Below are 11,540 nucleotides of genomic sequence, written 5' to 3'. Positions count from 1 at the left end.
TCTGGCCAAAATAATTATCATGTGAGGGCTTTTGCCAAATCTAATTTTATATGATGGGATTTTTGGTCAGTCATTGGTGACTAGGGTAAGACCATAAATACCTAAGAAGAGTAATTCTTAACCTTTATTGCAGCCTTGCACCCCGTTGGTTCTCAGTCTTAAATTGTTTTTTTATTAATAAATACATAGGTTTGATGAAACAGGAGTTTCGATTTAAAGCTTTCGTGACTGCAAGGATTCATCTTATTTGGTTCTTTCGGTAAAGTCACGTAGAATGAGAATAAAATAATAAAATAATAAACAAACACAATAAAATTCTCACGACGTTTCGGCCACAACAGAAGTGGCCTTCAGGTAAAAGGAACAAACCTGTCCGGACGACAGAGCTCTGTGAGAAGGCCACTTGTGTTGTGGCCGAAACGTCGTGATAATTTTATTGTGTTATTTTAGTTTATTATTTTATTCTCATTCTACGTGACTTTACCGAAAGAACCAAATAAGATGAAACAGGAGTTGTACGTACGTGTCCGTGCTTAATTTGTGTTTCGATTATGTACCTTCTGAAATATCTGGCCATGTCTCGCACTCCCAGAAAGGGGATCTCGCACCCCCGGGGGGTGCGTGCACCCCAGGTTAAGAACCTTTGCCTTAGAACATAGTTTAATTACAGGTTCAAACCCAGGACGTTGGCAGCTCTGGCTCAATGCTTCAATGGCCTCTAGATGGGCTTTCTCGAGCTTTTTCGCGAGCAGCAGCATGAGAGAAACAAAGAAAGGGCTGCACCTTTGCGTTGTTTTATCAGCGTGTGGTTGTGGGCTCACGCAAGAGCAGGCTGGTGGTTTTTATGGCAAATTGATTTTGAGAATTCAGTGGAAATGCCTAAACTCCATCAATGTGTTGGGCCAGTTCTCCCTAATGAAACGCTGTGATGAGATATGCTGTGTAAATCAACGAGACAACTGCAGTTGCAGCATCGCAGTGTGACATGGAAGTTATTTTGGCACCAATACAAAATATTACTATGCCATAAAAGCAGATGTATCTCTCGGCTGCTCAATGCCACAATTATGTCTCCCTTGCTGCTCACTAACTGCGCTTCCATGTCAAAGAAAGTCCACTTTCGTGATGCAAAGCCTTTCCCTATGGGCAACTTACAGCATATCCCTACCTCAATTGCTACCAGCTATGACTTAAAGTAAATGCTTGTCATTGTAAGGTTGTTTTTTTTTTAAACAGATATGTACATAAAACTACTGCAGTCTTCCAAATCTTTTACACGTGAACATCAACTGTGTACAATGATTTTTTTTTTATAATTGTATATATATTTTTTTCCCAACACCTATATTATGAGTTTCTAGAGCACAACTCGCTGGTGTAACTGAATATGGTCAAGGGCGCTTGGGGGTGGAGCGGTGGCAGAGCAGTTAGCACATTGCGCAATGAACACAGTGGCCCAAACCTGATTCCTGGCCACGGAAAACATCCGTGGTGAGTGTACTCCCCCACCTCTTCCAAGTCGTCTGGCTAGCATGGAAGAGTAGGCCAAATACCCTCCAGTGGGGCTAGAGAATCTTCCACCAGCAGTAGTGCGAGCAAGCGGTTGCAGGGCTGCACCTTTACAATGCATGAAAATAACTGCTCAGTTTACACACTGCAAGACCACGCGGTGTGGTGGCTACGGTGGTGTATGATGGATCATGACAGCGTGTCCAGTGAGTGCTTGCATAATCACTTCCAGGTCATTTCAAGCGCCCTTTTTTCTTTATGCCATTAGCACCATTGTGATAGCATCATCATCAACCATGGTCAATCCGTCGCTCATGATCTTGCAGATGTTACAACCCGCCTAGTGCCCTGTACACAAACTGATCCCATCGCTCAATGTCTTCTGGGAATATCCTCTTTGGACGGATTCCATTCCTAGGCTGACGTTCTGTTAGTATTCTTGCCCATCGATAATCATTTCTGTCGTGATATATTCAATTTAAAATGCAAAGATGACAAACGAGTATTCCCTCGTATGCATGTGTAATGGGTTTCGGAGACACTTTGCATAGGCAACTTCTATATTACAATACAGCACTCCAACAGTCCTCCTCATACACTGTTACAGCCTAGGGACACAGCCTACTCCTCGCGTGCCGTGACACTGGCAACGCTCTCGGGTCCTCCGCTATAATTACCCTAGGGGAGGCTACCCTGACCCCACCCAGCCAAGGTGCGGGTCTAGACTCTGGCTTCCTCGGACCTCGCCCGTATAAGGGCGCGGGGCCGAGAGTCCCAGAGTCCCACCACTGGCCCAGAGTCCCACCACTGGCCCAGAGCCCCATCACTGGCCCAGAGTCCCACCACTGGCCCAGAGCCCCATCACTGGCCCAGAGTCCCACCACTGACCCAGAGTCTCACCACTGGCCCAGAGTCCCACCACTGGCCCAGAGTCCCAACACTGGCCCAGAGCCCCATCACTGGCCCAGAGTCCCACCACTGGCCCAGAGCCCCATCACTGGCCCAGAGTCCCACCACTGGCCCAGAGTCTAACCACTGGCCCAGAGTCCCACCACTGGCCCAGAGCCCCATCACTGGCCCAGAGTCCCACCACTGGCCCAGAGCCCCATTACTGGCCCAGAGTCCCACCACTGGCCCAGAGCCCCACCACTAGCCCAGAGTCCCACCACTGGCCCAGCGCCCCACCACTGGCCCAGAGTCTCACCACTGGCTCAGAGTCTCACCACTGGCCCATAGTCCCACCACTGGCCCAGAGTCCCACCACTGGCCCAGAGTCCCACCACTGGCCCAGAGTCCCACCACTGGCCCAGAGACTCACCACTGGCCCAGAGTCTCACCACTGGCCCAGAGTCCCACCACTGGCCCAGAGTCTCACCACTGGCCCAGCGCCCCACCACTGGCCCAGAGTCTCACCACTGGCCCAGAGTCCCACCACTGGCCCAGAGTCCCACCACTGGCCCAGAGTCCCACCACTGGCCCAGAGTCTCACCACTGGCCCATAGTCCCACCACTGGCCCAGAGTCCCACCACTGGCCCAGAGTCCCACCACTGGCCCAGAGTCCCACCACTGGCCCAGCGTCCCACCACTGGCCGAGAGTCTCACCACTGGCCCGCACAGTGTCCGCGGGCCCTTACAAGGACAGCGGGGCGAGGGGGTCCAGGGTCCTATCTAGCTGCTGGTCTTCGTTCTTCGGCTGCGACTGCTCCAAATCGGCTGGGGAGGTCCCCTTTAATGCCCCTTGCTCATTGAGGGGTGGGGCTGCGAGGGATTCTAGAACCCCCGCAGCCCCCACCCCCCCGTTGGGGGCGCCGAGGGGCTTAGCTGTCTGGGGATCCTGAGCCCCCAGCAGCCCCTCCCCTCTTGGGCTGGCACTGCAGCCCCTCCCCTGACGGTACGACGCACCGTTCCATCTACGGCGCTACACAGGTATGTATGTTAAACCGATGTTGCACCGTACGTAGCCAACCGTGCGAATCGAGGTTGCATTTATAACCTCTCCTTAGGTTGCATGTGGCCTCACCTCGCCACTGCAACTGTGTACAAGGGCTCAACTCTGTATTTCAGTAAAGCCCTACCGCTAGTGCACAGAGTACATCTCAATGTAGAATTGAAGTTTTCGTGGCTGCAGGGATCCATACTCTTTGGTTTTTTTTCTGTAAAGTCATGTAAGGTATACAATAAAAGAAATTAAATCACGACGTTTCGGGCGCAACACAAGCGTCCGTCATCAGGTGGGACAACCACAGAAAGAAACAATTGTTGAAGTGGGCAAAAGGGCTGCTGTAACAAGAGGCTATATAGGTAAGAGGGGGGGGGGGGGGGAGCCAGGGAGGAGAGACGGGGGGATTTAAAGGGCCCGAAACGTCGGGATTTAATTTATTTTATTTTATACCTACGTGACTTTACCGAAAGAACCAAAGAGTAGAGTACATCTCTCCATAAACATCCAATATTATTTGTACCCTATATTTCTAGAAATATACACTCTGTCCGTTAAGACATCTTTTAATCCAGAGCACTGATCTACACACAACCACAGTATCGTGGGAACAATTTAATGTCAGGTGGATGTGACATGCCAATTAATTATCTAAATATTTTGCGAATAAAATGAAGCACTGATTAAACTGAATATCATGTCAGCACGTCACATATCTTCACGCCAGCACAAATCTCATTTGATAAGCGATAAGCATTCTCGGTGAGATACCGTGCTGTGTCGCAATGTGTTACCTTCGAACAGGTAAAAACCCATATGTGCGTGACTTGGTATCATGAAAAAGATTGAAAAGACCATGGTCAGGATAGTTTAAATGAGTCTTATCAGAATGAACCCTGCTGCCGCTCGCATGAATGAATGCATTTTTCCGTCCATGCGCTCTGTCGAAAATATACCAGGCAAGTAAGGGAGCGTACAACAGAGTCCATTCTGATAAATGGTGCGTACTTTCTTGGCTGCCTGAAGTAACGATAATATATCAAACGCGAGTGAACAACACCACAGCTGGATTGATTTTTTTTTTTTTCAAATCAACACCACTTGTGTTTGTCCATTTATACAGCTGCCCGATTCCTCCATATCCCCTCAGGTCACAAACCTTGCACCTTAAACCTTTGCCCTGGTGGAAGCTAAACGATGCAGGGTGGCCGTTATAAATGAGCAAGCGTATTTAAATCAAATTCCAGACAAATAACGCTGACTATCAAATCTACTCATGGGAAGACTTTGCACCCAGTCTTTGCTCTTAAATATCCAGCGCATCGGTTGTGGCATAGGTGAGTAAAGAAAATAACAGATCTCCTCCCCTTGCGGTTATCTGAGACGTTGCTGGGTACGGGCGAGGGCGATGATGGCGCTGGCAGGAGAGCGGGGTTCGGGGCGCCGGCTCCTGGCGCTCGCGCTCTGCGTCGCGTGCGCGGGATCGAGCGTGCTGCCGTCGCACAGAGGGCAGCGGCAGAAGCTGCTGCTCGTCTCGTTCGACGGTTTCCGCTGGGACTACGACGAGGACGTGGACACCCCGAACCTGGACCACCTGCGCACCGTCGGGGCCACGGCGCGATACATGGTGCCGCCCTTCGTCACGATGACCTCTCCGTCGCACTTCACCCTCGTCACGGGTAACCCTTCAGCACCTCTTAGCCGGATCCCCTGATGATTTATTTAGAGGCTCATTCATAAATACAAACACGCACTTCACCCTAGCCATAGGTAGGCTCTCAAAGCCCTCTTTCAAAGCTCACTTAGACCCACTTCTTCTTCCCTCTTCTCTATTTCGTGAGCAACCGATTTTTGTTAATTGCAAGAAGTGACATAAAGGAACGTCTAGGTTCATTGGCCATTCAGTGGTGCAGGCTGTCAGCTGGTGAATTGCTTTGGTGCTGCCATTCATTGGTTTTGGTGGGCATTGAGCAGTTGACCATGCGCTCAGTCGTTTGTTCTGCTCCAGAGTCGTAGGTGGAAGTATATTTTATCTTCCACTCATACAAAAGGTGAGCGCATCACCCGTGCGATGTCCAAATGTCATTCACCGTGGTCCGCAGTTTGCAGGGAAGCCCTGCTGAGACCCCTGGGTTTGTATGCAGATTTCAGTCTCGTGGAGTTAAAATAGGTTCTCAAGTGTAGTAAGTAGTGAGTTCATGGTCTCCACCAGGTCACCAATGGCTGCACAAAGCAACCCATGGCATTACGGTTGGTTCTGCGCTTTAGTTACATTCCAGCTCTGAGGTTTAACAATATTGGTTTGACTGGAATGTGACGAACATTCCTCTCAGTTGCACAGTGGTTGGAACATTCCTACGCCCTTATTTTTATGAACCAATTGTCACTTAAAGGCGTCTCAGAGGTAGCTCTGTGTTCTGCACTTCTGCGGGCCATTCTCTAACTGAACGTTTGCACTAGTCTATTAGAGAGCCATATTCTGTCCTAATTGACATGATTCGGATAGCACAATTGGAATAAAATTGGAGAAAATGTTGGCTTTAACCAGCATGGCACAAACGACGGCTATTTAAAGCTACGTGGGGTTTTTTTTATGATGGAATGTTTCTTTTAATGAATATAGTTGGGCGTAATGCTGGTTTGTGATGTCTTTTATTGTAAGCAGATGTGCATTTTTCACATTTTAGGTGGACAACTAATTCACGCAGACTTAAAAATAGAACTATTCAAATTTCTGTTCAGTATTAAGGGGGGACGGGGGAAGTGTTTACCCGAGTTACACTGTGACATTTCATCTTTACATAATCACTTTAAGATGTTTTCTTGTTCATGTTTTTGTTTTTTGTTTGTTGCGGTTGCACCCGATTCAAGAGCCGAATGGCTCACAGGGCTATACCAAATAAATGAAACTGAAAACTGAAATCTTTACGCGCAGACTGCTAACGATGATTGTTTCATAGTGCGATAGTTGCTCTGGCGTATTAATCTTTACTGCATTTTAAAAGCATGTAAGATTTAAAACTGATTGCCCTGCTGGCCAAGGTTAAAAGCCAATAAAGTGCCAAAGCGTTTAACTGTTACGATTACGGTGGCTGAATTTTACAGCCCAGAAAACGAGATGTACATTAGTGGACTATCAATTTCCTCGTTTAATATAATATGTTTTCTTATGCTTTAATCAGCCATTATAAGATTAAGCACATTAAATTAGTGATACATTTAGCTTACGATGTATTACACAAAATATGTCGATGAAAGAAAACGACAAACCCCTACTTATTTGAACTGATCAACAATTTCCAAGTAAGTCCACAAAATCACACCGAGTCCTGTGGTACAGCATTCTGGGTATAACGTAACAGGCACAATTTAGTCCACGGCTGTATGGAGTCATGTCCGTGCCTTGTCGGTCCTTGAAGTTGTCTGCCCACACTTCACCAAGCTGGTCTCAAGTGCGAGTTGTGAAGGGCGGTGGAGACCAATACAAGGACCCGCTCAGATAGCGCATAACACCGATGTTAGCTGGAGCAGGGAATCAAAATTAGGTCGCTGTAATAACTTAAGCCGGTGGTTCTCAACTTTTTTGGAATCTTGGCCCCCCAAGCTCAACCACTGGCGCATGCCCCCCCCCCCCCCCCCGCCAATCCCTCCAGGTTATTGATACCACAAATACACAGGGATGACAACACTGACAACACTATGTGTTTAAGTTTCTTTTACACCATACGTAGCCAACCGTGCTAATCGGAGGTGCAGGGGAAGGATAACAAACTAAACTAAAAACGGAGTTCTAAAAAATGGGTTTTCAATTTATATGCCAAAGTCCAAAGATCACGTGTCCACCACTGTAGGCAATACGACATTAGCAAGGAGCGTGCTTCACGTGTGCACGTTTGCAGGAAAGCACGTGGAATCTCACGGCGTAGTTCACAACATGCTGTTCAACCCAGATACCGGAGAAAAGCAAGGTTTTCAGGAAACCCAGCTGCGCTCAGAATGGTGGAATGGAACAATTCCACTCTGGATCACAGCCCAAAACCAGGTGACATCCATCACATTAAAGTACTTGCACATTTATCAACTTAAAAAAAAAAGAATATTCATTCGTCATTGTCACTATGGGGATTTCACATTCACATCAATCTCCATGTTTTGTGCAGGGTCTGAAGACGGGCTCCATTCGCTTTCCTGGGGGTGCTGCCAGCTACTTTAACCAGTCTGTGTACAAGACAGTGGGTCGAGACCATCCGAACAGCAACAAGGAGGACTGGTTTCGCAACATCCAATTAGTCATGGATTGGTTCACCAAGGACGACTTGGACTTCGTGACCATGTACCACAGCGAGCCGGACTCCACGGGCCACAAGTTTGGGCCGGAGACGGAAGAGCGGCGGGCGATGGTGCGGCAGGTGGACGAGACCATCGGCTTCCTGGTCGATGCCATCGAGAAGAGGGGCCTGAAGGACACCCTCAATGTCATCATCACCTCGGACCACGGCATGACCACCACTCGGAAAGCTCCGGACATCAATGAAATTGTGCTGTCAAAGTTCATTGACTTCAAGGAAGACCTCAAGTTTGAGCTGGTGGACTACGGAGCATTTGGCATGCTTTTGCCCAAGGAAGGGAAGGAGGAACAGGTGTACAATGCCCTGAAGAGTGCCCATCCGCACCTGAAAGTCTACAAAAGGGAAGAGTTTCCAGAATACTTTCACCTGAGAGATCAAAGTAGACTCCTACCCATCATGATGTATGGGGACCTTGGCTACTTAGTGAATGGGGTAAAGTGCTTCCGTTATATTTAAGTCTCCACATTGTGCAATAGACAGAAAACAAGAGCAGAATAGATAAGTCCTAAACAACGCTTCTCGTTGCTATAACAAAAGGTATTGCCGTAGGGTTGTTAATTATTATTTTTCCGTAAAAAAAATTGTTACTGGTTTTCCGTACGTTTAGAAATGTCTAGAGCAATACACGTCCTACACGGTTACCGTTAAAACTGGAAACGAAACGTGTTGCCATCGTGTTACAGTCAGCACAACATGACTTGTACTCTACGAGCTCACTGGTTGACCTACCCGGGAGGTCGCAAGTGTTGGGGTAAAATATGGGTACGCCCCACCTCTTCCGACACGCCTGTTCAGTGCGGAAGAGTATATCAAATATCAAAAATCCTCTCGAGTTCCCACTCGCGAGACGGTGTAATGGAATCGAGGGCTGGTTCCTGATTTGTGGATTCGCTAACCAATTCTGAAGACGATGAGCGATTTAGCCGATGATCGTTGAGAAAACCCACGTATTTTTTTTTGTCACACATTGTCGATGGTTAACGTACATGTTTGAAATTCAATTTTTTTATTTGAAATTCAGAGCGTCTTAAAAAAAAGATTATTCCATCGATCGCTGTGCGCAGAGGCTGATATTCCAGTTCAACAAGGGCGAACACGGCTTCGACAACGCGGAGCCGGACATGTGGACCATCTTCCGCGCCTTCGGGCCTCGCTTTCGCCGGGGCTACGCGGCGGAGCCGTTCGCCAGCGTGCACGTGTACGCGCTCATGTGCGAGCTGCTCGGGGTGCAGCCCGAGCCGCACAACGGCTCCCTCGCCTTCACCCGGGACATGCTTGTTCAATCTACTGCTGCTGCTGCTGTCACCAGCTTGCCGGGTATTTATCTACCACCACCACCACCAAGTGTCGTTTCATTTTGACTTAAAGCTTTCGTGAACGGCAGGAATTCATATTCTTGGGTCTTTCGGTAAAGTCACGTATAGATAGGTTCAAAGAAAATTATAAATGACAAAAAACTACGACGTTCCGATCGCAACACACGCGTTCGTCATCGTCTTTCTTCCCGATGACGAACGCTTGCGTTGCGATCGGAACGTCGTAAGTTTTTTTGTCATTTATAATTTTCTTTGAACCTATCTACGTGACTTCACCGAAAGACTCAACAATATGGTGTTTAATTTGTTTTTAGGTAAGGACCACTGAGTCAGGGTTCGATCCCGACCCTGACGCCTGCTGTAGATTTGGAGTTTGCGCGTCTCTCTCGCTCTCTCCCCGCGGTCGCGTGGATTTTTTCTCTCCGGGTCCCTCCGGTTTTTCCCCTCACGTTTGGAATGAACGTCACGCGTTTATAGAGTGATTGGCTGCTATCAATTTCCACGTGATGATGAGGATGATGATAAGCCACTTCGTTGGGCTATCGTTTGTGGCCAGGGTCGGTTCTGAAAAAACACCCGAGGACATGTTCGTCGACTCGACAGAGCACGATTACTACTATTACCGGTTTGCCGGGTATTTATCTACCACCAAGTGGTGAACCGTGTGGCTCTCCAGGTAGTTTGGATTCTTGCTCCAGCTTCACTGCTGCCAGGAGCCAGTTGATGCATTACCTCAGTTTTCCTGAGGCTCACACGGAGACCGAATTCTTTGACTGAATTCGGAAATGGAGCTGATTAGTGGTTGTTGGCCCACTTCAGTGTGGTCGGGCAAGGCACAGTGATCTGCATAGTGAAGTTCACGTCACCATGACCTCCCTGATCAGGGTCTTTGCACGCAAATGTGACAAGTTATGGAGCTCACCAACTGCGGGACTGGATCACTACTCCTTTTTTTCATTCTGAAAAGGATTGGGGGTGTGTCTTACTTTTCAGGAGCGTCTTATAATCTGGAGATATACAACTTCTATTGAAAACTAAGTATTGTATTTATATTTGGTCTTTAAGGTACCATCACAGAATAGAAAATGGAAATATGTATACATCTTCTGTTATTCTTGGTTAATCAGAAACAATGCATATGTTGTTGTTGGCAGATAAGTCAAATGCTGAGTCATTCAATAAACCAACCCCTGGCATGAAGGAAGGATTAGCTGCCCTGCTTGCAATGTCTGCTGTAATTTTCTCATCTTCGTTGTCACAATAGTCTACAGAGTCTGGAAAAGAAGATTAATCAAGTAAGTGGACGCAATTGATCAAATTTTATCATACACCAGAAAACCATTGAGAGCATAGAAATGTGACCAAATCACCCAAAAAATGCACCGCATCACTTCACATCTCGGGCACTAAGCAGGTTTGAACCTGCTTGGGAACTTGGATGGGTGGCCTCTAGGGATTTCCACGTGGCGTATTGATGGAGTTGCGAGGTGTGATCTCGTATGTGTTGGTGGGTTTTCTATGGGTCCTCCGCTCTCCTCTCACATGAAGCCAAACGTGTATTCATTAAATTGGTCAAACATCCCAATGCAGAATCCTCCTGAAAAATTCTGGAGACTCAGTGAGGGTTTACAGGGAAAACAATTGAAGTGATTAAATATGAGAACAAAATTAATAGCGTTTGGGCAGATTGTGAATTCATTCATTCTTTTCTAACGTCGCATAATTTAGCAAAATTCATGGGTGATGGTAAGCAAAAATAAATCTGGGTTTTTGATTCTGCAGTCTGAAAAAAAAGTAACATTGATAAAGGTGCAAAAGGGTGCAATGTGCCCAATTGCATAATGTGCACATGAGATGTTTCTAACTCGTATAAATGTCCACCTTTATATTTTTGCAGGCACAAACAGGAGCCTAAAACAGGCAAATGAAACAAATGATGAAACACATGGCTGGAAATGGCCTGGTAATCACTGTATTTTCAACAAAAAAATTAAATTTTCTACTCTTAACGTTTTTCCTTGATCTTCTTAAGATTTGATTATTTTACACTGTTGTACTCCCCATGTACTTGTGTCAATTATTGCACCATTGGATCACAAGAACACATTGCTAATGATGATATACGAAATAAATGAATGAAAATATAGGTCGTTACAATGCACAACTGTCATTACAACCCCATAAATTATTATTGCGGCACGTAGAGTTTAATGACTATTGACTTTTTTTAATGTCATCAGAGGAATCGTTATGAAAATGTGTTATTTCTGACAATGAACACATGCACCACAAATTTGTTTTTTTTAATTATGAATGCAAACACGCCTGATACAATTAATTTAAAGAGGCATCTCTCTTCATATAAATGTAAGCTTCGTGTAAATGTGTGCACACTCTGAGAATAAACACGAAATCTCCCCGGTGAA

General features: G+C 46.7%; 1 protein-coding gene across 1 annotated transcript; it reads left to right on the top strand.

Moving 5' to 3' along the window:
- The first annotated feature begins 4,635 nt into the window (after nucleotides 1-4,635).
- Nucleotides 4,636-11,540, top strand: LOC116957350 (ectonucleotide pyrophosphatase/phosphodiesterase family member 7-like). The gene is made up of 6 exons (XM_032979456.2): nucleotides 4,636-5,128; nucleotides 7,349-7,491; nucleotides 7,610-8,230; nucleotides 8,863-9,115; nucleotides 10,269-10,409; nucleotides 11,012-11,540. Exons 1-5 carry the CDS (start codon nucleotides 4,858-4,860, stop codon nucleotides 10,376-10,378), a joined length of 1,398 nt encoding a protein of 465 aa, XP_032835347.2. The 5' UTR covers nucleotides 4,636-4,857; the 3' UTR covers nucleotides 10,379-10,409; nucleotides 11,012-11,540.

This window comes from Petromyzon marinus, chromosome 3, assembly GCF_048934315.1.
Source record: "Petromyzon marinus isolate PM22_M1 ecotype Great Lakes invasive population chromosome 3, UKy_Petmar_22M1.pri1.0, whole genome shotgun sequence".
In the NCBI taxonomy this organism is placed as follows: Eukaryota; Metazoa; Chordata; class Hyperoartia; order Petromyzontiformes; family Petromyzontidae; genus Petromyzon; species Petromyzon marinus.
Note: the sequence above shows the minus strand (reverse complement) of the source record. Positions and strands in the feature narration are given on the sequence as shown.